Source organism: Phacochoerus africanus, chromosome 4, assembly GCF_016906955.1.
Source record: "Phacochoerus africanus isolate WHEZ1 chromosome 4, ROS_Pafr_v1, whole genome shotgun sequence".
Classification (NCBI taxonomy): Eukaryota; Metazoa; Chordata; class Mammalia; order Artiodactyla; family Suidae; genus Phacochoerus; species Phacochoerus africanus.
In genome coordinates, this window is record NC_062547.1 from 52368444 (window position 1) to 52393664 (window position 25221).

Here is a 25221-nt window from a genome sequence, read left to right on the forward strand (position 1 = left end):
CTCTGGGACACAGTGAGGCACAGAGGCCCTAGTTGATCCTATTTCTACATCTCTCATGTTCCCTCCTCCCTCCTGCCAGCTGAAGGCCTAAGGAGAGATAAGTCAGAGCCAGGAAAGGTGGGGCACAGGACCCCACATGATGGCAGCAAAGATACCCAAGGGTACACTGGCCGTATAATGCCAAGCAAGGATCCAGCCCCAGGCCTGCCAGGCTCCACAGCCCATGGCATTTTTTTTTTTTTTAAACCCAGGATTTTAGGATTCCTGCTACTCAGCAGGTAAGCTCCATGAGGTCATCTTGCTCCCTGGTGTTTCTCCAGCAGGGCTTGGCAAACAGCAGGTCCTCTCACACACACGTATAGAATGGTGAGTTGAGGAGTGAGTTCTATCAGTTCACACAGGATTTAGGACATCCCCAGAATCCTGTCTGCCACCAAGGGTGGATCATGTCTTGGTGCCCTTGAAGAAATGTTTGCAGATGAGTTCCAGAGGGTTAAGGATCTGGTGTTGTCACTGCTGTAGCTTTGGGTGGCTGCTGTGTCATGGGTTCGATCCCTGGCCTGGGAAATTTCACATGCTGTGCGTGAGACCAAAAAGAAAAAGAAAAAAAAAAGTGTTTGCACACACTCAGGAAGCATGACACATTCATTCACCCCATCTGGGGAAGCCTGGCTGGGGGGTCTTGCCTCTATAAAGTCCTGCACTTCCCTCTGATCCTGCCAGCCCAATCTTTCCTCCCTGGAGCTCTGCCCTTGTGGAATCTCCCATGCAAAATACTCCTGCTCCCTGCTTTTCCTCTGTCAACATCCTGCCTGTCCTTTGAAACCAACTCCTCTAGGCTTCTGTCTATCAGAATCAAAATAGGCCTCCCACACCCAGCAACCCCCTGCAGCTGGTCTCTCAGAAGCAGGCCTCCCTGACTTCCTCACATGTCTGTCTGATCCAGACCACTGACCTTTTTTCTTCCCAAGCTCCAGCCATCTCCCACTGGCCTCTACAAAACCAATGCCACTTTCCCTGACTCAGTTTTCCCACATGTGGAAGAAGACTGCATGCAGCGGCTCTGGCAGCTCCAATACCAGCCCCCAGGGCCAGAGGTGACCTGATCACAGTTCCTGGCAGGCGTTCTATAGCCCCCAGACCCCAGCACATGGGGCCAGCGCATAGAACAAGGAGCACAGGGCACAGCACATGGAGGCACTGGCCTTTAGAAGGTTCAGAAGACATGACCCTTCAGCTGGGCCTCTTAGTGCCTGGTGGAAGGCACTAAGTGGAAGAGAAGGGAGTGCAGGCGGTAAAAGAGCCACAGGTGGGTAGTATGTGGGCTGGGAGCCACACCCTGGGAGGGGCTGTTGAGATGCTGAAAGCTTCTAACCTGGAAATCTGGGCAGGGGAGCTCCATGGTGGGCTGTAGAGACAGTAGGAAGAAGCTTTTTTGTCTGCCTTTTAATCAATCAGCATGATTATTCTTTTTTTTTTTAATTGTTATTTTCCCAACACAATTTTTTTTCCACTGTACAGCATGGGGATCCAGTTACACATACATGTATACATACTTTTTTCTCCCATTGTCATGCTCCGTTGTAAGTATCTAGACATAGTTCTCAGTACTACATAGCAGGATCTCATTGTTAATCCATTCCAAAAGCAATAGTCTGCATCTGTTAACCCCAAACTCCCAATCCATCCCACCCACCCCCCTGCCCCCGGCAACCACAAGTCTATTCTCCAAGTCCAGCATGATTATTCTGAGATTCATCCATATTCTCTTTCCTCTTATGCTAAATAGAACTCCATTTTATGGATATGCCACAATTTTTATATGAAATATAATTGACTTACAACCTCATATTAGTTCAGGTATAAAACATAATGATTCAATATTTGTCTATATTGTGAAATGATCACCAAAATAAGTTTAGATAACATCCATTACCCTGCACAGTTACAGATTTTTTTCTTCCAATGAGAACGATTAAGATCTACTCTCTTAGCAACTTTCAAATATACAATACGATATTATTAACACTAATCGCCATACTGTACATTACTTATTTCATCCTTTCACCTGTTGATGGACATTTTGGAGCCGCCAGTTTAGGACTATTGCAAATAAAGCAGCAGTGACATTTGCTTCTTTGCGTGGACACGTTTCCTCCAGGGTAAACACCTCAGAGGCAACCTCAGAGGCATATGACTATAGTAGGCGCGTGTGTTCAAGAAGCTGTCAAATGATTTCCAAGCAGCAGCACTAGTTCCCTTCCAGCCAGCAGTGTGGAGGGTTCTATTTCTCCCTCTGGTTATGATCTGACTTTCTGACTTCAGCCGTCCCTGTGGTTCCCCATGACGAGTAATGTCCAGTAGCTTGCCTCTTGGGCTCTTTGGTCCTCCGTATACTTTCTTTGGGGAACCTCTCCCTCCTCCTTGGGTCCTTGTTTAGGAACGCGGACTACTGTCCTACTGCACCCCTGCTTCCTGCACTTGACCACCTCGGTTCCCTCTGTGAGAGGTAGCAAGGCAGCCTGCAGTGGGTGTCCAGGACCCGCCCAGAAAGAGGCAGCCACGCCCCCACCCCAAGCCCAGTCAAAGCAGCCTCGCCAGGTCCTGCCAATCAAATCGCCTCTTTCCTCAGCCACCCGGGAGTCTGCCTTCGTGCACGCTATCGCCTCCGCTGGAGTTGCCTTCGCTGTGACTCGCTCGTGTGCGGAGGGCTCCGCTGCCATCTGCGGCTGCAGCAGCCGTCACCAGGGCTCTCCCGGTGAGGGCTGGAAGTGGGGCGGGTGCAGCGAGGACATTGAGTTCGGCGGGATGGTGTCTCGGGAATTCGCAGATGCGCGGGAGAACCGGCCAGACGCTCGCTCCGCAATGAACCGTCACAACAATGAGGCTGGGCGCCAGGTACGTCTGCGGCCCCTTCCGGTCCTGGGGTGTAAACTTGAGAGCCCTGAAATCACACCCGGGCAGGTCCTCGTGGACCCTAACCCTGGTGCCCTGAGGGGTGTGTCCTGGTCCTCTGAGGGGTGTGGCCTGGTGGAGGCAGGATGGTTGGCTGTAGGAAGGATTATTATCGTGGCCAGGCTGGAGGTCTGCTCAATTCCTACCCAGAGATGTCTGCAACATAATGCTGTCCAGTGTGTAATTGGGGTCTCAAGGAAGGAGGGATGGGAGAAAGGCCTGCCCTACAGGAGCTCCTGCACTTCCACGTAGGGAAACAGACAGACTTCTATCTACACCACGGTGTGGTTAAGTTCTATGATGAGGAAATTCACATGCACAAGGTGATCTTGGCATAGCAGAGTAGTTAAACCCAGGCTGGAGTCTCAAAAAAATTTTCAGCTGGCAGAGGTGGTGAGTGGAGAAACAGAATAATTGGCAGTTATCTATGTGAAGGGAGGCTAGGAATGTCACTGGTTAGCCCAGAGGTGAAAGAATGAATGTGAGTTAATCTGGTTAGAATATGGAGAACAGAGGAAAAAAGGGATTTGGGGAATGGAGAGGCTGGCAGGGACCAAGCTATAAAGGGCTTTGTGAGCCCTTCTGAAAAGGACTTAGAAGGTCAGTGGGGAAATGCTGATAGGAAGTGATGTGCTTAGGGACTGAAAGATGTCCAATAGAACTGGCCTTGTCCTTGTCCTGTGGAACCAGGGCATTGCAGAGGACTGAAGAGTGAACAGGGACATTTAACTTCCAACAACAGGGAACTAGGTGACTCAGATTAATTTTCCAGCTAAAGACAGGTACAAATATAGGATGAAATGTAAAAAGCACTCTTTAAAAGTATAGAATGCTTCACTGTATAGAGTTATTTGATTGATCACAGAATACAGTGCAGTGCAGAGGGGGAAACTGTCTTTTCGGTAAATGGTACTCAGTCACCTGGATAACAATATGGAAAAAAATTAATCTTGACTCCTACTTCACACCATATTAAAAATCAATTACAAGTCAAAATAGGAAAGGTTAAACAAAAAAATGTTTAGAAGAAAACACAGGAGAACATCTCTGTGGTGTTGGAGTAGGCACAGATTTCGTAAATAGGCCAAAAAAGTACTCATAACACAAGAAAAATATAATAGGACTATATTAAAATTAAGAGCATCTGTTCATTTGGAGTTCCCATCATGGCTTAGTGGTTAACGAACCTGACTAGCATCCATGAGGACAGGGGACCAATCCCTGGCCTTGTTCAGTGGGTTAAGGATCCTGCGTTGCCGTGAGCTGCAGTGTAGGTCACAGACGTGGCTCAGATTCAGCGTCATTGTGGCTGTGGCATAGGCCAGCAGCTATAACTCCGATTTGACCCCTAGCATGGGAACCTCCATATGCTGTGGGTTTGGCCCTAAAAAGACAAAAAGAAAAAAAGAGAAAAAAGAACATCTCTTCATAGAAAGGCACCACCATAAAACTGAACAGGCCATCCACATAAGAGATGTTCACAATATATACATCCAACAAATATATGAAAGCTATAATATAAAAAGAACTCTACAAATTAATAAGAAAAAGACTGATAACCCATAGAAAAATTGGAAAAGCCACTTCACAGGGAAAATCTAGAAATGACCAATAAATATGTGAAAAAATGATCAGTAGCGTTAGTGATCAAGGAAATGCTATTAGAATATAAGCCCTGGAGAGAGGAGAGAATAACAACTGGAAGAGAGCATGATGGGAGTTTCTGAGGAGCTGGTGTTCTGTTCTGGGGCTGGTAATTTGTAAGATTTTGTCATATTTCACACATAACATGTAAACTTTTGTATGTATATTACACTTTCATAAAATAAATGTTAAGTATCAAATAAGCAAACATATCACTATATATATTATATATACATATTATACATAGATATATTAGCAGTCAAAGGTACAAAGGACAAGACTCTGAGCCTGGTACCTGGGGCAGCTTTTGTCCAGGGATCATTTGCTTATCTGGGAAAAATGTGCATATGCTGAGCTGCACTTTCAGCAGGGGCCCACCAAAGGTGCTATGTCTAGGAAATAACTCTTTAGTCTAGGTTGGTACCCTAAGGAGTAAAATGAGAAATAGACCAGCCCTTGTGGTCATGTGCAGGCTAATAAAATCTCAAGACTGAATGGATTAAGGTGATCCCAAATTGCTGGTATACCCATGCACCTGGAAAAGCAGACAAATCATTTTTGGATAATGATAACCTTATACTAGACTGAAATTCTTTTTTTTTTTTTTTGTCTTTTGTCTTTTAGGGTTGTACCCACAGCATAGGGAGGTTTCCAGGTCAGGGGTTGAATTGGAGCTGTAGCTGCTGGCCTACACCACAGCCACAGCAACGCAGGGTCCGAGCTTCGTCTGTGACCTACACCACAGCTCACGGCAATGCCAGACCCTTAATCCACTGAGCTGTGCAAGGGATTGAACCTGCATCTGCATGGATACTAGTCAGGTTCGTTCACCACTGAGCCACAATGGGAACTCCTAGTCTGAAATTTTTTTCTACAAATAATTTTTCAAACACAATATTCAACACTTAATCAAAAATAACCTGTTAAATGAGCTGATGACACAATGAGTGATAACCAGCAAATAAATAAATAATAAAAAAACAGAAACATGACTCCAAATATCGAAATTATTAGACACAGATCATGAGAAAAATATTCTTACTTATGTTCGCAAATCTAAAATGTAATATAATAGATTTGGGAAAGAATCACATAGACATTATAGACCTGAAGAATGAATGGGGCCTTCCAGTTAAAGATGATAAACCAAATACAAACATTTCCCTCTGCATTCTCCTAGAAACCCACTAAATGACAATGAATTAATTTTAAGATGCATAAATGAACTATTGAGAACATGGAAAACAGAAGAGGTGACAATGGCAACAAAACTTTGAAAGTAAAAAGCAGATAGATGAATACTCAATATCTTAGTACACTCATGAAAGCTGAATCTTAGCCAGTAGAGAACTCTGAGAATCACCAAGAAATTGCTAGTATCATATATCTTGAGAAGAGAGATAGATATATGGCTGAAAACAAATATTGGTTGAAATCTATTTTAAAAGTACTTTTTAACTTACCAGTAATTCTGTCCAACCTATTGCATCTAGACAACGTTCCTCCATTACCATACAGAGAAGTCTGGAGGCTGATTTCCTAAAAACAGTTAAGCAGGCATTGTCTGGGCTGAAGGACACCAAGCACAGCTGAGGATCAGGCTACATAAGTGAAAGCATTCCATCTACATACACATTTCTTTTCCTAATCTCCTAGTGCCACAATGAAGCCTGCCTAGAGAATGGAAAATTCTCCCCTGAGAATCAGACCATTCCAAGAAAAAAGACTTGAAAATACTCATGTGGAGTTTCCCCCAAAAGCAGCATGACAATATCACTCTATAGTGAAGGCTCAAGTTGATGAGTCCCTCCCACACACAGGAGGTTGCAAGATTTTTGGTGCCCCACTTTTATATATGAGCAGACAGCCATTGATCACTGACATCTGAGGAAGGCCCCTGCAACCATAGAGGTAAAGACCAAAATAAAGAAACAAAAACCAAACTTATGAGAAAGAGATATTACAAAGAGAGATGAAAATGTCAAAAAGCTATCATTATCCCCAACAGATAAAACATTAAATCCATAAAATTGGAATAGGATGTTAACTTAAAAGAACATTCAGAGGGAAAAAAGAGGCTCTTAGAAATTAAAAATAGGACAGCATAAACAAAAATCTCAGCAGAAAGATTGGAAGATAGTTGAGACACTGTTCCCACAAAGTAGGGAAAAAGACAAAGAGATGGAAAATAGGAAAGAATAGAAAATATGGAAGATCTGCCCAAGAAAGACAATGATGAACATGAAGATGAGGAAGTTAATTAAGACAAAAAGGTTTCCAGGGATGAAGAGCACATGTTCAGACCAAACAGGCCCCATAAGTACTTGGCACAAGAAAGAAGATCTGCATCAAAACTTGTTGTTTGAAATTCACAGCCTATGACACAGAGGAGCATTCCAAGCTTCCCCAAAAAAGGTTTGGTTTCATGCAAAGGATCAGAGTTTCTAAACACAACAGTGAAATCTGGAATAAAATAGAGCAATGCTTTCAGAATCCTGAGTGGGGGGGGGGATGGGGGGCAGATATTTTAAGCCAAAAATTTTATACCCAGCTAAATTATCTTTTCAACTTTTCCAGTAGGAAAGATTGTTTTCAGACATACACATTTCACAACATTTACCTTAGAAAAGGGCCTTTGAGGAGTTCCCATCATGGCTCAGCATAAAATGAATCTGACCAGTACCCATGAGGACACAGGTTTGATTCCTGGCCTCACTCAGTGGGTTAAGGATCCAGTATTGCCATCAGCTGCAGTGTATGTCACAGACACAGCTTGGATCTGGCATTGCTGTGGTTGTGGCATAGACCATCAACTATAGCTCCAATGTGACCCCTAGCCTGGGAACCTCCATATGCTGTGGGAGTAGCCCCAAAAAGACAAAAAAAGAAAAAGAAAAAGAGCTTTTGAAAAGATATCTCCAAGAAGATGAAATCCATAGAACACCTGGTGTGATTGAAAGTCTCAAAGAGAATATTTAGACAACTAAAGGAGACTTTGAGACTAAATCTGTGATAATTACATTAAAAACAGCAACAACAAAACATTCTGTATAAAAGGAAAAGCAATCATATTACTTGGATCAAGTGAGTATGACATTTAACAAAACTCCAATACCTTCAGCACTAAATATTGTTCTGACTTGGAATTATAACCTAAAGTTTTTAGAGTAGGAAGGTGGTTGATAAAAGTTCCCCCCATCAGAGTTGTGGGGTGAGGTGCCCTGGGACTTACATGGTGAGATGTCCAGAGGATGATGCCAAACACTGAAAAATCAAGTAGCATGACAAGCATTTTATTAGAAGAGCAGAGATACAAGGTGCTGCCTCAAGTGGTCAGGAAAGTGCTGTGAATAAGAATGTGGGAACAGAACTCCTGTCTTTCTTAACAGGTCTTAGAAACTACTGGACTCTTTAAAGTATGTGCATATATAACTTTGATCAAAAGTAAAACTGGAGTTCCCATCGTGGCACTCCAACTAGGAACAAATACGACTAGGAACCATGAAGTTGCAGGTCCTATTCCTGGCCTCATTCAGTGGGTTAAGGATCTGGTGTTGCTGTGATTGTGGTGTAGGCCGGCAGCTACAGCTCCGACTTGACCTGGGAACCTCCATATGCCACAAGTGCAGCCCTAAAAAGCTAATAATAATAATAATAATAATAAAACAAGGAACTGAGGAGGCAGAGATGGGAAGTGACGACTCCTTTTTGGAAAAGCTTGGCCACATAAGAGGAGAGAATAGAGATTAGACAGAACTGGAGTTCCTGCTGTGGTGCAGGGGGTTAAGGGCCCAGTGTTGCTGCAGGTGTGGCTTGAATTCCATCCCTGGCCCAGGAACTTCCATATGCCTCAGGTGTGCCCCCCCCAAAACAAAAGAGATTAGATAGAACTGGACTGGGGTAAAGGGGATGCCCCTGAAAAAGGGCCAGTGTGAACGGGAAGGGTTAAAGAAACAGCAGAGAGAGTGAGACAGGGTGGAGGCAGCATCTGGATGCAGAACCTACCTAAAGCCTTAAACCAGCACTGTCCAGTAGAATAACGGAAGTGTAATAGGATCCATATAGGTATTTTAAAGTTTCTATTAGCCACATTTAAAAAAAAAAAAGGTGAATTTTTTTTTAATAATATTTTAACCCAATACAGCCAACATGTTATCATTCCAGTAATACAAGCAATATTAAGATTTGAATGTGATATTTTTATATCCTCTTCTTGTACTAAGTCTGGGGACTTAATGTGACCCAGCATATATGGTTTGCACATAACAGCACTTCTCAGTTTGGGACACCAGCCACATCTCAGGGCCTCACAGGTGCCTGGTGTCCACCATAGTAGCCAGTGCAGACTTAGTTCTGATTAAGTCACAGGACCCTTCACCCCACTCCTACTCCTTCCCCCAAAGAGAGAAGGGCTAAGAACCTTCCACCAGGATGCTCACAGGAGAAATACGCACAGTTCTCAGCCACTTCCCTATAGTCAGGCAAACCCAGCTTCCTGGGCCCTGAAGGTTCCCTGCTCAAGCCACTCCCATTACCCATGCTCAGGTCAGAGGTCAACCCCCAACCTTGCCACCCAGCTTATGTATATCTCTGAGCCAAAGTCTTGGGTTCTCCCAATCAGAATGATAGACTTCCTACCTCCACCCCAGCAAGTACATGTCACATGTTACAGCCCCTTCCTTCACTCAACATAGGTAGTATAGAGATGGACTCAGCCCAGGAGAGGGAGGGAGAACCTCCCAGGCCCTGTCCTCCAGGGATTTGGGGTCTACCAAGGAGCCACCCGGAAGGGTGGTGCTGGGAGGACATCTTTTCCTCCTGGGAGTCCCAGAGTTTTATGGGGCAAGTGGGAGAGTTTGGGTTTATCAGGTGAGTGGAGAGGGGACTACAGGCAAGAAGCACAGCCATTGATCCAGGAGTTAGGGAGACTGAGGATCAGCCCTGACACCCCCACTCCCACGTTCCTGCAGGCCATCGCCAGCCACATGCACCTCAAGTGCAAGTGCCATGGGCTGTCAGGCAGCTGTGAGGTGAAGACCTGCTGGTGGTCGCAGCCTGACTTCCGTGCCATTGGCGACTTCCTCAAGGACAAGTACGACAGCGCCTCTGAGATGGTGGTGGAGAAGCACCGCGAGTCACGTGGCTGGGTGGAGACCCTGCGGCCACGCTACACCTACTTTAAGGTGCCCACAGAGCGCGACCTGGTCTACTATGAGGCCTCACCCAACTTCTGTGAGCCCAACCCCGAGACGGGATCCTTCGGTACACGTGACCGCACCTGCAACGTGAGCTCACATGGCATTGATGGCTGTGACCTGCTGTGCTGCGGCCGAGGCCACAACGCACGCACTGAGAGGCGGAGGGAGAAGTGCCACTGTGTCTTCCACTGGTGCTGTTACGTGAGCTGCCAGGAGTGCACGCGCATCTACGACGTGCACACCTGCAAGTAGGAGGCACCACACCCGGCACCAGTGGAGTGGGGCTCCTCCCAGCGTGGGGCAGTGTCCTCACTGGGGCCAGGGCTATAGGTGGAGCTCCTGAAGGGAGGTGGGGCCTCTGTGATAGGTCAGGCATGAGGCTCCTGATCTTGCTGGAGTTCTTCCTGACAGGTGCACGGCCCCTCTTTGGGGTGAAGCTCCAGGAATGGGGCTCCTGGAGGATAGCAGTGTCCTCTCTGGGGACTGGACTCCAGGGGGTGGGGATTTAGCCTGCCATTACCGTCCTCCAAAGATCACATGGTTCCATACACTGGACATTGTGTAGAGCAGTTATCTCCTGGCAGGACCAGCTGTGGAGAATGTGTGGTGGGGGTGGGGGTGGGGCATACTGTCCCTTACCCCTTCCACTGAGGTCTGGGGCACACCTTCCAATGATTCAGGTACCTGGAGGCCTGCAGCACTCCTCCTTCAACCTGATACCTGCCAATCCTCCCTACCAGGAACCCTACTGGGGAAAGCCTTTGCCCTACAAAGCCCCAAGAACCACCTGGAGTTGGGTGAAGGAGAGGGGGCCTGGTGGCCGTAGTCTGAGGGCATAGCTCTGTCCTGGCTGCCCTGTGCTGGGCCTCAGACACCTCTGCCCTCTCCCAGTGGCTCTTCCAGGTTCCAGAAAAGTGCCAGTCTGGGTGGTCAGCCCTCTACTTTGCAGCTGATAGAAATCGTGCATCTGGCTCTCCCTTCTCCCTGTCTTCACATATTCCTACTTGCACTCCACCCCACCCACGGTAGAGGAGCAGAGCCTCCTTTTCCAGCCCTGCTGTCGCCTCCCTCCTGGCCTCAGCACCTCGCTCCCCCTCTGTCATTGACAGCCCCTTGTAAGGGAAAGACAAGCAAGGGGCCCAGACGCCAAGGCTGCCCAGAGCTGACACTGACTGACTCCTGTCCAGGCCCTACTCAGCTTCATAGCCTGCCTTGGAGGCTCACTTTGCGTTGGGTTGGGTTGGGTTGGGTTAAATTGTTTGGGAGATTTGAATAGGGGATGAGCCCACACTGTTGCTGCAGAGGACCCATATCCCCAAGAGGAGTGGTCTCTGCCCCAACCCCTCATGGCCAGGATTGACCCCACAGGTCCTGCCGCTGTGGCAATGGTGCACCAGACCTGCCTGCCAGTGGTCATTGTCATGGAGCCTGTGGTTGGCTGCTTAGCTGCTTGGCCCTCCTCACATCTGACTCATCCATCCAGTCTGAGAATGAACATGAATGAGGCTGATGGACCCTTCAGCCAGTTCCCAAAGGGACTTCCAGCCAGACTTCTCCTCTCTCAGCCTGTGCCACTGTGAAATGTTGCCCGGCGCCCTGGCCCCAGGGGCCCACCCTCCAGGCAGGGGGAAAAGACACAGTGTGTGTGGAAGGAGGGTGGGGGGAACAACCTGCATGCCCTACTAGGGACATGACCTTTCTCTGCCTTGAATTTTGCATCTTTCATTTTATTTTTATTTCTGATGCTGCTATATCCACCATACACAGAAGCTAGACAAACAGATGTGTTGTTGTTTTCCTTTTCTTTCTATGAAAGAAATTATTTCAGTCATAGCTTGTCAGTTTCAAATAATGGGGAAAGTATAAACAAAAAAAAAAACAAAAAAAAAAAGAAGAAGAAGAAGAAACAACCAAACAAGCCTGTGCTGGATTTTTGGTGGTGGATCAGCAAAGTGTGGGGCCTAAATCAGTCGTGGCCCTCTGGGAGGGGGCAGTTGACATGGTACTTCAGAGACTCCCGGGCCCTTTGCAATGTCCTCCAGAGCTGGAATTCCAGGGGAAGGAAGAGGGATGGTCACACCAAAGAAAGGAGGAAACAGTCAGTTGTCTCAAAGTCTGGGGCCAGGTAGACTAGAGACCTCGACAGAAGACCCCAGTGGAGGTGCAGAGAAAGGGGCAAGGAGGCCTGACTGCTGCAGGGGACATGCACCATGGCAGCCCCAATGGCAGACACCCCATGCATGTCAGTGGTATAGCAGGACATCTACCAAGTCAGCTGAAAGCCACTTCCCCAAACATATACCTCATACCTCACTCAGTTGACATCTGAGCACCAGCTACGTGGCCATGCTCTCTGGGATTGGGGACATGACCCTTGTGTGGGGTCCCTCCCTCAGCGTGCCACAGGGTATTCTAGGAGCCTGGTCTGGCTGGGAGGAAAGACATGTTCCCTCAATATGAAGTTCACCAGCCTAAAGCCTAGAAATCAAGCAGGTGCTTTTTTCTGGGCCTGGCATCCTCCTACCTCCTGCAAAATCCACTTTAGAAGTCACTGCTCACACAGCTGGAAGTCATGTGGCAGGTCGTGAAGGACATCCCTTACTAGCAGAGAGCCACTGCTTGAAGCCAAGAACTGCCTGGGGCTTCCTCCTGCTCATATCCATCCTCAGGACAGGGGCAAGAACTGACCCTGGACCCCCAACCTCCCATCCATTGCAGGGCATAGCTCAGGTGTGCAAGACTTGGCAGGAGTTAGCTGTCTCTAAATGTATGGTCAGCCAAATCCTATCACTACATTCATCCTGGTACCATGCTCAAAACCTTGGGATGGGGATGGGATTGCCCTGTTTTCAGGAGCCCCCCACCTACTTTTCCAGGCAAGACAGGGAGTTCCCCCAGGACAAGCAAGGCATCCTGCTGGTAAGAGCCTCACATTGTCCCTCCATGACTATTGCCTAGATCCACCCTCATGGTATGCAAGATATGTGGAGCTGCATGGGCCTCTTAAAACTGAGGTTGTAGGAGCCAGGGGAAGAAGGGATGGCTTTCTCAAGGCCCTACCTTCACCTCTTCAAGCCAGGATCAGGATCCTTGCTCCTCTCTTCCATGCCCCTGACCCAACTACCACCACCATCTCAGCCCTGCCTGATATCTAGCCAGACCCACAGGGAGGGAGAAAGCTGAGGAGGTGGGGGAGGTTGAGGGATAGACGGGGACAGGTCGGGGGATGGGAGGAGATTGTGCTGGAGGTGAGGACAGGAGGTTTAGCCCCCACCCTCTCAAAGGTCAGGCCCAGCACAGCCACTCTGCAAGGGCCATTTGCTGGAATGGAGGGGGCTGTGGGTAAACAAGATCCTCATAACTGGGAGGGCTATGCCTACTGGAAGCAGAGGGAGGGAAGCCCAATTCAGCTGGCTCCATGGCTAGATATCAGGGCCATACGGTGTCCTTGAGAACAAAGGAAGGAAGGGCCACCCTCTGCAGCAGAGACACAGCTGGCTGGATAGGGGACCAGGACAGAGCTGTGCAGACACAGCACGGGGCTGTGATAGAGTATGGGGAGCTGCCTGGTAGATGCAGTGGGAACCCATCAAGGGAGGGAGGGAGAAGAGAGGAAGCATAGTGATGGGAGGCTATGGCTTCATCCCTCAAGAGAAGACCTGGAAGAACACCTCCCGGCCACACTGGTCTTTACTCAAGGCTGCAAGTCATTGAAGATACAGCCAGATGAGGCCCAGCAAGACTAAGGGACTGGAGACAGACCCAGGTCTCTGAACTCCCAAGGCCTCTACCTTCACACCCCCAGTCAGCTTCCCAGGCTGGCACACCAACATCCTGCCCCAAGCCCATGGCCTTACTGGTTTGGGGCTTACTGTTTCCCTACCAGGCCCACTTCAGGCCAGGTCACCCACTGTTTAGGGGCTGTAGCTGACCACCAGGGATTCTCAACTTAGGTCCCAAGGGGTCAGCTGGGGCCAGATGGGCTGCAAACAGACACCCTATAAAGAGAGAGCCAGTGATTAATCCCATAGGACAGTGTTTGAGGCTAGAATACAGATGGCCAATCTCACCAACAGTATGAGTCACCAGCAGAAAGGACCCCAAGCCCACACAGCCCACTAGGCAATAGAGCCAGATCAGATGCTCCACAGAGGGGTCAGGCCCTGGAGATGGGGGGCGACAGGTGCCTTCATCAAGCAGTCTATGGGACACATCCACAGTGAACAGACAGCACAAAAGGCTCAATGTTAGGATCTGGGCAGAAGTTCTGGTATGAGCTTTCCACGAGGAGGCACCAGGCCCCCCATTCCCCATCGCCCTGACTCCAGAGCAGAGAGAGGCAGAACTCCTCCAGAAGAAGCCCATCAGCCATAGGACAAGCCCTGGTAAATGGGTGAAGGGAGCTAGCAAGAGCCTGTGTGAATAAGGAAGAAAAACCTCTACTCTCTGCTGGTCAGGAGCAAGCCCAGTCCCTCTAGGAGCCTCAGTTTCCCTCCAGTGCAAGAGGAATCGGGATAAGGGGGCTCACTGGGGCCTCTGCTCCTGCCTTTTGCTGATGTGAAATGTTCCATCTGGAGCATCTCTGGAGCCCAGCTGGCCCCCCCCCTCACCTGCCAAGATCGTCATGTCCCCATGAACCCTGGCCCAGCCCCCCAGCCCCTCTGCCCTTTACCCTCAACTTAGAGGGAGAGCAGAGCACAGGGTAGTCTGCCTGGGCCTCAGAAGCCACCTCTCCAGGGAGTTTACAGCCCCTCCTGCCAGCCCTGAAGAAGGAGGAAATGGGCCTGGTAGGCCTGTTCACAGGTAGTTGAGACAGGAGAGGAATAACCATATTAAAGGCCCGGAGGTAGTGGGGCCTCACCCCACCATGGCCCCCCTTGGCCCAGCCCCCTGCAAATCTCACACTCCTGGGGCAGCAGCTTTGAAGTGCTGGAGGGGGTGTGGTCAGCCCCCTCCTCCTGGGGCCCCCACTGGCCCTCCCCCCTTTCTCAGATACTTCCACTTTCTAGGTACTGGGCCTTCAGTTTCCACCCTTCAGGGATGCTCTGAACCACCCCATCCCCCAACCTCTGTTCTGGGCCAGAATCTTCAGAGCTGGGACCCCCAAAGCAACAGGTGCAGAACCAGCTCTAGGTCACCAGGCCTGGTAGAGATGGCTAAGCACTCCCAGCAAGGTTTCCTGGTCCTGCACAGTGATGGACTGGGTGGGCTTCAAGTCTCCACTAGCCAGGACTTTGCCCTATTCTGGGGGTCTGGTCTGATGGACATAACATAGTTTATCCTGGGGTCTGGCCTGATGGCCTGGGGTGGTCCCACTCCCTCAGCTCTCCCCTTTAGGGGCTCCCTCCCCCATAGGTCCCTGGTCCTTCCCAAGCCACTTGGCCCTCTTGCCTGCCACTCATTTCCCTGTTGGAACCCTGTGTCCATTCATGAAACCCTCTGGTCAGGACACCCAAGGACAGGGCATCCTGGAAGTCAGCAGCTTCCTCTCCAGGAGCCCCTTGGCCTCATGGCTTGAGCAGGAACAGGGTAACTTACCCACCCACACTGCCCTCCAGCTCCAGTCCAGCCTCAGTCTGGACAGTGGATGACCTCCCAAGGTGATATCCAAGGCCTGGAGGAATGGGATATGCCCCTGTCATCCACATGGATGGGAGTGCTGCCAGCCCTTCCGTTCACAGGTACTGATAGGTACACCGAGAACTGATAGGTACACTGAGGCCTCGCTCCCTTGTGTGAGTTCATGAAGGCAAGACCACCCCATTTCCTCTCTCCCTGTCCCACAATAAGGTGGGGGGGTGGGGGGAGGGAGGGCAGCTAACAAAGGACATTCCACCTGCCCCACCCCCCACCCCCCGGTGATCCTGGCCCCAGAGACTTGAGTGATGGCCCCTTTTGCTACCTTCTGAGTCATCTGGGAGGGCTTCCAAGAAGAGGTGAACACAGGGTACAGTTTCTTTGGCTCTGACATCCTTACTTTGGGCCCTTTAGGCATCCCATACTTCTGAGAGGTCTGTCCCTACAGATGCCAGGACAATGCAGGGTGCCCAGGGCACTGGGGAAGCCCTGGGGAGGGCCCCAGCCTTGGAGCCGCCACCGGCCTGGCCTGGCAGCTGGGACAGGAGCTAGTCAGAAGGTGCTAATTGATATTTAGATCCAGCCTGGCTCCTCAATCACGTCTTTCTCTCCCTCTCTGTCTTTTTTATTTGAGTCTCTGGAGCACACAGTAAACAGTCATTTGGCTCTCAGGGCCCTGCAAATTGGTGTTTATGGTGTAAGGACCAGGACTCGTCCACCCAAACACAGCCGGCTGGGAGGGAGGCGCTGGGCTGGTAGGGATGGCACCCCCTCTTACCCATGGAGGCCCAGCTCTGGGAGGGCCTTCCCTCCACTCTCAGGGGGAGACAGACCTGCTCCCCACAACTTGTGATGCCTGAAGCCTGGCCTGAGGCAAGAAGCCAGCTGGTTCACCCACCAGCAATGGGCCAGCACTGGCCAGAATCCTATGGGTGAGGTGCTTGTGTGATTGGAAGTGGTCAATACTTGAGGCACTGCAGTTAATCCAGGAGGGCTTCTAGGAAGAAATGAGTTTCTGTGGCAGAGAGTAACCTCCAAAAGGAGCCCAGAAGGTTTACCAGTGCCCTCAGACTCCCCAGGGCTCTGTGTCCAACCACAGATCCTGCTCAAGCTCCTCCAAGGCTTCTATCTCCAATGTCCTCCAAGTCCCGATTGCAGGTGTCAGGACTCTCTGCATACACCCTCCCCTCCCAACCCCAGCAGCCATCTGCAGAACCAAAGACAGGAATGTAGGGAGGCCCAGGTATTAATACAAGAGGGTGAATGGTGGAATTCCAAGACAGCAGTGGGGCGGTCTTAGGGAAGAAGGGGACTTCCCCACCTGTCTGCCCCTTGCCTGACAACTGGACTGCAGAGAGGTGGGCAGGCCCAAGCAGAACCTCCAGCAGGGCTCAACAGCACCCCCAGTCTCCTTAGCTTCTTCCACTGCCTACAGGTTAAAAGGGTTCATTCCACCTCGCCTGGCTTACCCAGCCTGTCAGCCTGCAAACTACAGAGATGCAAAGCCAGGAGCCCTGGGTAAGGCTGTTTGATGTTTAGATTTTGGAAGAAGCCCCAGGAGTTCCTGTTGTGGCTCAGTGGGTTAAGAATCCAACTAGTATCCGTGAGGATGCAGGTTCAATCCCTGCCCTTGTCTAGTGGATCAAGTATCCTGCATTGTTATGAGCTGCGGTGTAGGCCACAGATGTGGCTCAGATCTAGCATTGCTGTGTCTGTGTGTAGGCAGCTGCAGCTCTAATTTGACCCCTAGCCTGGGGACTTCCTTAAGCTGCAGATATGGCCCTAAAAAAGCAGAAAAGAAAGAAAAGAAAAAATAGGTTTTTGGAAGAAGCCCCATAGATGACATGTGCTTCTTCCCCAAGTGTGCTTTTAGTTCCTAGCTCTGGGCTAGAAAATAGAAACCTCAGGAACAAAGGACATGGGTCACACATCCCCAAGGCAGCACCCTCTTCTGCTAAAGAGTCTTCCATGGTTCCCCAGTGCCCAGAGGTTGGAGTTGGAGTGCCTCAGCCTGCACCCTCTCACATACTGGTCCTACTCTGAACTAAAGGGGGATCTCTAATCCATGGATGGGGAAACAAACATGGGCAAGACATGACTTGCCTAAGGGCACTAGCATGTTTGTCAGGGCAGCATTAAGAAAGCTGAGACCTCACACCATATTTTCTTGTCCACCTGCAGTTCACTCTCACCTTCCTTCACCTTTGTCCCTATCCCTCCAGTCTCAGACATCCCCTGGCCTCTGTTGTAGCCTTCTCACCACCACACCACCTTTGATGATTCCTGTATCACTGTTCCCTGAGTGCCCTGGGAGGTCAGTGCCAGCTGCACCTCAGGAGCTCATGCAACACAGAGAAGAAGCTGTATATGAGTTACATGTGTATGAGGGGCCCTGGTGCCAAGCTATAGGGCCTCTGCAGGGGCCCTGACCAGCCCCAAGGGCTCAGCTCTCTTCCCAATTCCAGACTCAGCTCCTAATAGATCAACCTTCCATAGCTCTAGCCTTTGGGCAGGCCAATCTGAGTCAATCAAATTAGCACTCCCAGAATGCTTCAGAGGAATGTCCCCTTATCTGAGAGGAGATTTGGGAGTAGTTGGGACACTTGCAATGGGCCACCCCTACAATGTGTGGCCTCGCTATCATGTAGTGAAACTGGGGAGTCCTCACGTGCATGCCCACCATGGAGCCTCACCCCAGCTCCCACATCAGTGTTTCTAGGAGGCACCATGAGGAAGTGTCCTGGGTCTCAGGATGACAGCACAGCAGCTGGTTACACTGCAAACAGGGAAACTAAAGCTGAGAGAAGCAGGCCAGCTTTTTAGGGTCAATAGCATATTGAGGATAGGTGGGATCCATACACTGGGAAAGCCCACCGGGAAAGGACTGTATCCAGTCCAGGAGGCTCCAGCTGGGCAAATGCCAGGTAGGACAGGTGATTTCTAGCATAGGATCAGGGTCAGCCTGAAGTCAGGGGTCAGCCTGGTAGTCAGAGACAGGGCTAGAGCAGGATGGAAGGTCAGCCTTCCCTTTGCCTGTCTCCAGAGGGTTGATCTATGTGGATGTGCCCCATGGTGTTGGGGATGGGTGGCCTCGTCTAGGCTCCTGGACATCCCTGCAGGTGCAGCATCAGCTCCTGGCCACCAACCCATGCCTGAGTGCCTCATATCTAAACCTCCCACCAAGCAGAACACCCATTGGGCCATCAGGGAGCTGCCCTGGCACTGCCCAGTGAACCACAGCTCTGCCACCACTTATTTGACAACTATTCCTGAGGGATATGGAGGTTGGAGAGGTCTAGCCCCTTAGATGGGGGTGGGGCTCAGACTCACAGCTGATGTGGGAAAGCTGGTGGGGCTTGGACTCAGCATCTGCCCAACTGGACTCTGAGGACAATGTGACCTCTTCTGGGAGGCAGCTCACCACAGGGTAGCCTCTACTTCCCTCTGAACAACAGGGGTACAGCTCAGCTACTGGATGGCTGTGAGGATAACAGATAGTGGGGACTCAGGTGGGGGTGCTGCAGGTAGGGACAATGCAGATGAAGAGGATGCTGCAAGTGAGAATGATGCAGGTGGAAAAGAGAGGATACAGGTGGGGAGAATACAGTTGGAGACACTTCTGGTGTGGATTCTGCAGGTGGGGAACAATACAAGGGAGCAGAGTACAGGTAGAATTGCACACAGAACAGGTGGGAGATCTCAGGCTAAGAAACACTCACAGGTGGTTCAGACCCACTCTCTGCCTCTGTCACACAGCCTACCCTGCAGTGGACAAAAAGAGAGGAGTTTTTTTTCTGACCCCAGATTTAGTCCCTCTTCTGAGCTGACCTTTAACAGTGAGCTGAGTCAGTCCAGGATCACAGGGTCCAGCTCCTGAATCTCAGTCCAGTGCTGATATATGAAGTGGGACAGGCCGCCATCCACTCTGATGTGCTCCCTCACCTAGCAGGTTCAGGAGCAGGTGTGACTACTTCCTGTTCCCCCTGTCGAGGGGCATGGGGTCCTGGAGCAGGCCCCTGGGTTGAAGGGCATGAAGACATGCTTGAGCCCTGGAATAGGACCAGGGGTCTCTCCAGGGCTCCTTCTGAAGCTCTCCAGGGCCAGCTCGAACTTAGCTTGGCCCAACATGCTGGCAGGCAGCAGGACAAGCCCAGCCAATACCCAACCCAGAGAAGCCCCCGGCATGGCCCGCAATCTCCAGTTCTGGGTCTGTTCCAGTGTCAGGTGTTCTTTTCAGATTTTCCTTGCCCGGTTAATGAGGAATAATTTCTCTCAAGGACCAGAAGCAACGCTGGGCTTCCTCACACCACCCAGCTTGCCTTCTCAGGTTCCCCCAGCCCTCAGCCTGGTTCTGCTGGGACCTCTACACCTGGATTCTGCATGTGGCCCTAATGCCCAGGCTCTGGGAAGGCAGGCAGCTCTCCGTTTGGGCTGAGGCGTGACACTCTGTTCTTCTCTCTTCCTATCTATGGCAGAACAAGACTTGCTTTGTCAGGGACTCAGCCTTCCTTGATTTGTCCATGTCTCCCTCTTTATGGCCAGGCCTGGGGAAATGAGGCTTTGAAGGTTCAGATCACAGATACTGATGTCCCTAGTTTCTCATCTGGTAGTTGTCTCACCTGGTGGGCCTCTGCCTACCTGTTAGCCTTCCTCATGGGGCACCCATCTATCTGAACACATCTGATGAGCTGGGTGTCCTCTAGGGTGGCCCTGGCCTCTCCCTCACAGACAGTTCTAACAGGGGGTGGTAGGAGGTGGCAGCCTGCTCAGGAAGAGGATTGAGACACCTCCTAAGAAAGGGGCTCCCCAACTGGGCTTGCAAGTGGAAGGTGGAGTGCTGAAAAGGGCAGGGCCAGCCCACCATGACCTGGGAGCCAGAAGCAGCACCCAGCCTCCAGGCTGGAGTCAGGACCTGGTGACCCTAGAGCCAGTTTGCCTTCACTTGGTGGGGACAGCAGCCACTTCAGATCCTCAGGCTTCCTGAAAGTTTTTCACAGTCTTGGAGAGACCAGAGCAGGGAGCATGGACCCCACAGTGGGGGCAGTCCTCTGGGGTATGAGGCAGGTTGCACGCAGCCGGCCAGGCCCTGGCAGCAGATGCTTGGATGCTGCAATGCCTTTAGCTAGGCTTTAGCTCGGCCACTCTGAAGGGCCCCAATTAAGTGGAGAATGTGATGGCAGAGTGGGGTCAGACAGAAGGATGGGTTTTAATTAAAGAACAGAGGGTTCCCAGGAAGGACAGCGGTGGCCTGTGCAGGAGCGCCCCCATCTGACCACCTTTGCCCCAGTCTTGCTCCAAAGGGTGATGCCACACCTCAGACTGCAAGAGTGAGCACTGCCTGCCCTTGGCGAGGGAGGACACTGCATGACCCCCACAGGGCCTATGACCTTGCATCCAATCTGTGTGGCCCAAGATCAGGCAGGTCCTCTCTGAGCCACTGTTCCCTGCTGGCTGCTGCCCTGCTCTCTCTCTCATCATCTGCACTAGAATAATCAACAAGCATTTAGTGAATGTCTATGGTGTGTCCATTCACAAAGGCCCTGCTGAGTGGCAGGGAATAAGCAAAAACGATGAAACAAATAAACATGTTAAAATATGTTCATGTGCAATGAGGAGAGTGGAGCGAGGGGCTGAGAGAAGCAGGGTAGACTGTTTTAGATGGGGAGGGTGCAGAGGAGCACAGGCCCTGAGAGGGAGGAGAGAGGGAGCAAACTCTCCTGGAAGGGGACAGGATCCTGGGCACAGATGAGTGGCTTGATGCCTGAGAACTAAAATGAGAGGGTGTGTGAAGCAGAAGGCTGTGGGGTATTGGGGGCTTTCAGCTTCACTCAGAGGGCAGGGGCTACATGGGGCTCCTGAGTAGGGCCACTTTCTAGGTGCCAGGAACCAGAGTGCCTGATCCCCTAGGACCTAGATCCTACTCTTCTTGTTGTCCAGGTTCCATAGTCTTGCTCAATGTGATGGCAAGCAAAACATTCACGAGTCCTTAAGAGATTCTGTGAATCCTGACTCCTGCTTTGAAGGATGGTCCACACCCTGGCCTGGGCCTGGGGCCAGCTAGGGGAGGCAGTGGCAGATGGACTTATGAGTCCTGTCCCTCAGCTGCCTGTCTTTCCTCAGAGCAGTTTTGCAATAACTGCAGCTGCAGGGCTGATGTTCTCCATATCTGGCTTCCTCCAGACACAGAGCTTTGGAGCAATGAGCAATGAAATCAGGGTGAGGGGGTGTCCTCCAGTGTCAGCTGGGCTGCCTCCAGTCCTTCCCCTGGTCCTGCCAGGGGCTGCAAAAGCAGGGGGCACCCAAGAGGAGACTGGTCTGATCCCAAAAGCAAGAACCACCACAAGGTGTGGCAGCCACAGCAGCCAGCTTGGGTAGACTAGGTGGCCACTTACAAGAAGTTTGCTACCCTCAGGCCAATGTGTGCAGACATCACCTGGACAGGCAGGTGAAAGGACAGAGGGATGTCCAAGGGGCCCCCATCCTTTCAGCCCCAGGAACCAGCTTGCATGAGGCTCTGGGGAGGCAGAGAAAAGTCCACAAATGTGGTAGCTAAAAACAATAGGAATTTGTCCTCTCTCAGGTTTGGAGGCCAGAAGTCTGAGATCAAGGTATGGGCGGGGTGTGTTCCCTCCAGAGACTTTAGGGGAAGACTCTTCCTGCTTCTTCCAGTCCCTGGTGCCCCAGGCATTCTTTGGCTTGTGACTGCATCACCCCAATCTCTGCCTCTGATGTCACATGTCCATCTCCCCTGTGTCTGTGTCTCAAATCTCCCTTTCTCTCTCTCTCTTTTTTTTTTTTTTTTTTTTTTGGTTTTTAGGGCTGTAGCAGCAGCATATGTTTTCAAGGCTAGGGGTATAATCAGAGCTACAGCTGCTGGCCTATACCACAGCCACGGCCACGGCCACACCAGATCCGAGCCTCATCTGTGACCTACACCACAGCTCACGGCAACGCTGGATCCCTAACCCACTGAGCAAGGCCAGGGATCAAACCCACAACCTCATGGTTCCTAGGCAGATTCTTTTCCACCTCGCCACAACGGGAACTCCCTTTCTTTCTCTTCTAACGACACTTGTCATTGGACTGATCCAGAGCCATCTCATGTCAAAATCCTTAACTAATTACAACTGCAAAGGCACCATTTCCAGACAAGATCCCATTCTGAGGTTCTGGGCAGATGTGAATTTGGGGATACACAATTCAATTGCCTGCAAAGCCTAGGGGGCTAAAACCCAGGCATTGCTGCTATCTGGCTGCACCTCATGCAAGACTTCATGCTAGTACATGTCACCAACATGTCCCTAGGTCCTAGCCCCCAAGAACCAAGAAATGGCACATAAAAGAACTGTCTTTTTTTTTTTTTTTTTTTTTTGCCATGCCTGCAGCATGCTGAATACCTGCACAACAGCAATGACAATGCTGTATCCTTAACCCACTGAACCACAAGGGAATACCCTTAGGATTGTCATTTTAAGTCAATGAAGATTGCAGAACTTGTTACCAGGCCACAGAATATGGGGGGACCAACTTTTACTTTTCCAGCGTTTTTGGAACCCTAAATTTCTTAGATGTCTCCCAGCTCAGGTGGGGTCCCTCCCTCCTGCTGTCCTCTGTCTGGGGGCTGAAAAGGAGGGGAAAGGCCCCCAGAGAGGGGCATAGACACCAGCCCCTTCAAACCTGGGAGTGAGTCCTAAGAGAACAGCTTGGTCCAGGTGCATCCTAAGGCTCCACCCCCACCTCACATTCTGTGTTTCCCCCAACCCAAGACTCATGAGAGGCCCAACACCTCGTTCCTTCCTGATCCACCACTTTGCTGGGTACCATGGCACCACACCCTGGTCAGCCTGGTCCTGGTGGCCTCCTCCTGCTGGCAACCTGGCCTCCAGCCCCTCCCCAGCCACACTGCACGGACCATCAGGGAAAGCCCCTGAGTCACTGGGACTCCTCCTCAAATTCCAGCCCAGACTTCTCTGTTAGCCCGGCTGCCCTGCAGCCTGCCCTTACCACATTCCCAAGTAGAATCTTTCTCCTACTCCTACTGGTCTTATCCAGAGGCTAGAGTGGGGAGACTACACAGGCACAGGGACCTCCTGAACATGCTGATGAAGCCTATTGATCCCTTCTCAGAACAAGGTTTCACTACTACCTAGAATAAATGATGCACCGTTACAAAAGAAACAGATCCAGCTGTTAAAAGATTTAAGACTTTTCTGGCTTGTGACTTCAGGAGTAACAGTTTCTATCATCTTGAGAGAGGCAATGGCTTTGCATATGTACTAAGTATGGTTAGAACTTTCCAGGCTGCAAATTTCCAGCGTGCCCTTCTGATTTTGTTTACCTGTATAAGGCCAGAAGACATGGAAATGAAGCATCACACAAGAGGAGGCATGGGATGTAGTACTGTCACATATGTCAGCCTTAGTTACCAGCCCTGGAGATGACAGGGCTGGCTGCAGGGTGACAACTTCTGTAATTTCAGTTGAGCAGGGAGCAGAAACAAGATTTCACAGTTCCTGCAACAGCTATAACAAAACATGAAAATGTCTTGAGGTTTATGTTGCTGACAAGATCATAGATCCAGCATATACTGCTCTTTGGGAATGTCACCTAACTCAAAATGGGAGGAAATGCTAAATGTCAGTCAGAGGGTCCTAAAACCAAAGGTATGCTCTTTGGCACCCCTATAGGAGACCCACTAAATGGGGTCCCTATAATTGCCTTACTTGCTGTCTGCCCAGGCATGGAGTAAAGCCAAGAACCAGGCGAGAAACATTTTGCCCAGTGGAGCTGGCGTTCTGGGGAGTACCACAGTGCTCAGGAGAGCTGAGGGGAGCATGCAGGAACCACCCATTCCCAGATAGTGTCCCAGGCAGAGAGAGAAAGGTCTTCATTGGGAATAGTCCTGGCTTGTCCTGGGAATGGGAAGGAGCCCTGTAAGTTAGGCTGGGGTGAGGGGGCTATACTGGGGGTCAGGGAAGGGAGGGGCCTGCATGATTGGGAAACTGGGGCAGGAACAGATCCTTACATTGCCCCTTGACTGCTGTGTGGTGCTGGACCAGCCCATCCCCATGCCCACCACAGGCTTCCTACATGACCTAGCTGGCCCCAGACTCTAGCCCAGGCCCAGGACAAGGGGCAGAGCTGCCCAGGGGTGGGGTGGGAAAATGGGCATGAGCATGGAGGCTGTGCAGGCCTCCGCCCAAGACCCATACCATCAGAACAGCTGTAATAATTCCTGCAGCCTGTACCAGGAGGGACATACAGGAGGGTAGGCTTGGAGGATGGGCCTAGAGGAGAAGAGATCTGAGTTGAGCATAGGGAAGTGTGGGGGCCCTCTCCACATCCTACCCCTGTCTGGACAGAAACCTGTCTCAGGGCCCCCTCTAGGCTCCGGGGGTCTATAGAGGCCAGCCCAACAGAGCGAGGATCAGGTGGGGGAGTGCGGGTAGAAATAGGGCCCCCATCCTTCACTACCATCCGAGGAAGTCTTCAAGAAGATAAAGTTTTGCAGTAGTTTCTGGATGTTGAGTGCCTTAACCAAGTAGTGAGCTCCCCATCACCGGATGAGTCCAAAATAATATTGCAGCTTGCAGATGCACTGAATCGCCAGTGTCCCCAGAGGCAAAGTGGGACAGGGGGAAGAATGACAGGCATGCTGGCAACAATCCTAGCTATGGGACCTTGGGTGGGCTTGCAACCTCTCTGACCACCAACAGTCTGGCACAAATGCTGCTCACCTCATAGGCGCCGCACACAGAAGCTGCATGAAGTACCTTCCAGGCCGGGGATCCTGGATTGGGTAAACATCCCTATGCCTCCTCCCTCCCGTCTCTGCCTTTGCTCTCCC

General features: G+C 50.7%; 1 protein-coding gene across 1 annotated transcript in view; it reads left to right on the forward strand.

The window, feature by feature from the left end:
• WNT3A (Wnt family member 3A) overlaps nucleotides 1-11570 on the forward strand; it is a 49779-nt gene extending 38209 nt beyond the window's left edge. The window contains exons 3-4 of the mRNA XM_047776328.1: nucleotides 2633-2898; nucleotides 9570-11570. Coding sequence (XP_047632284.1) covers nucleotides 2633-2898; nucleotides 9570-10049 — 746 coding nt within the window. The 3' untranslated portion in view covers nucleotides 10050-11570. The remainder of the gene's footprint in view (nucleotides 1-2632; nucleotides 2899-9569) is intronic.
• The last annotated feature ends 13651 nt before the right edge of the window (nucleotides 11571-25221 follow it).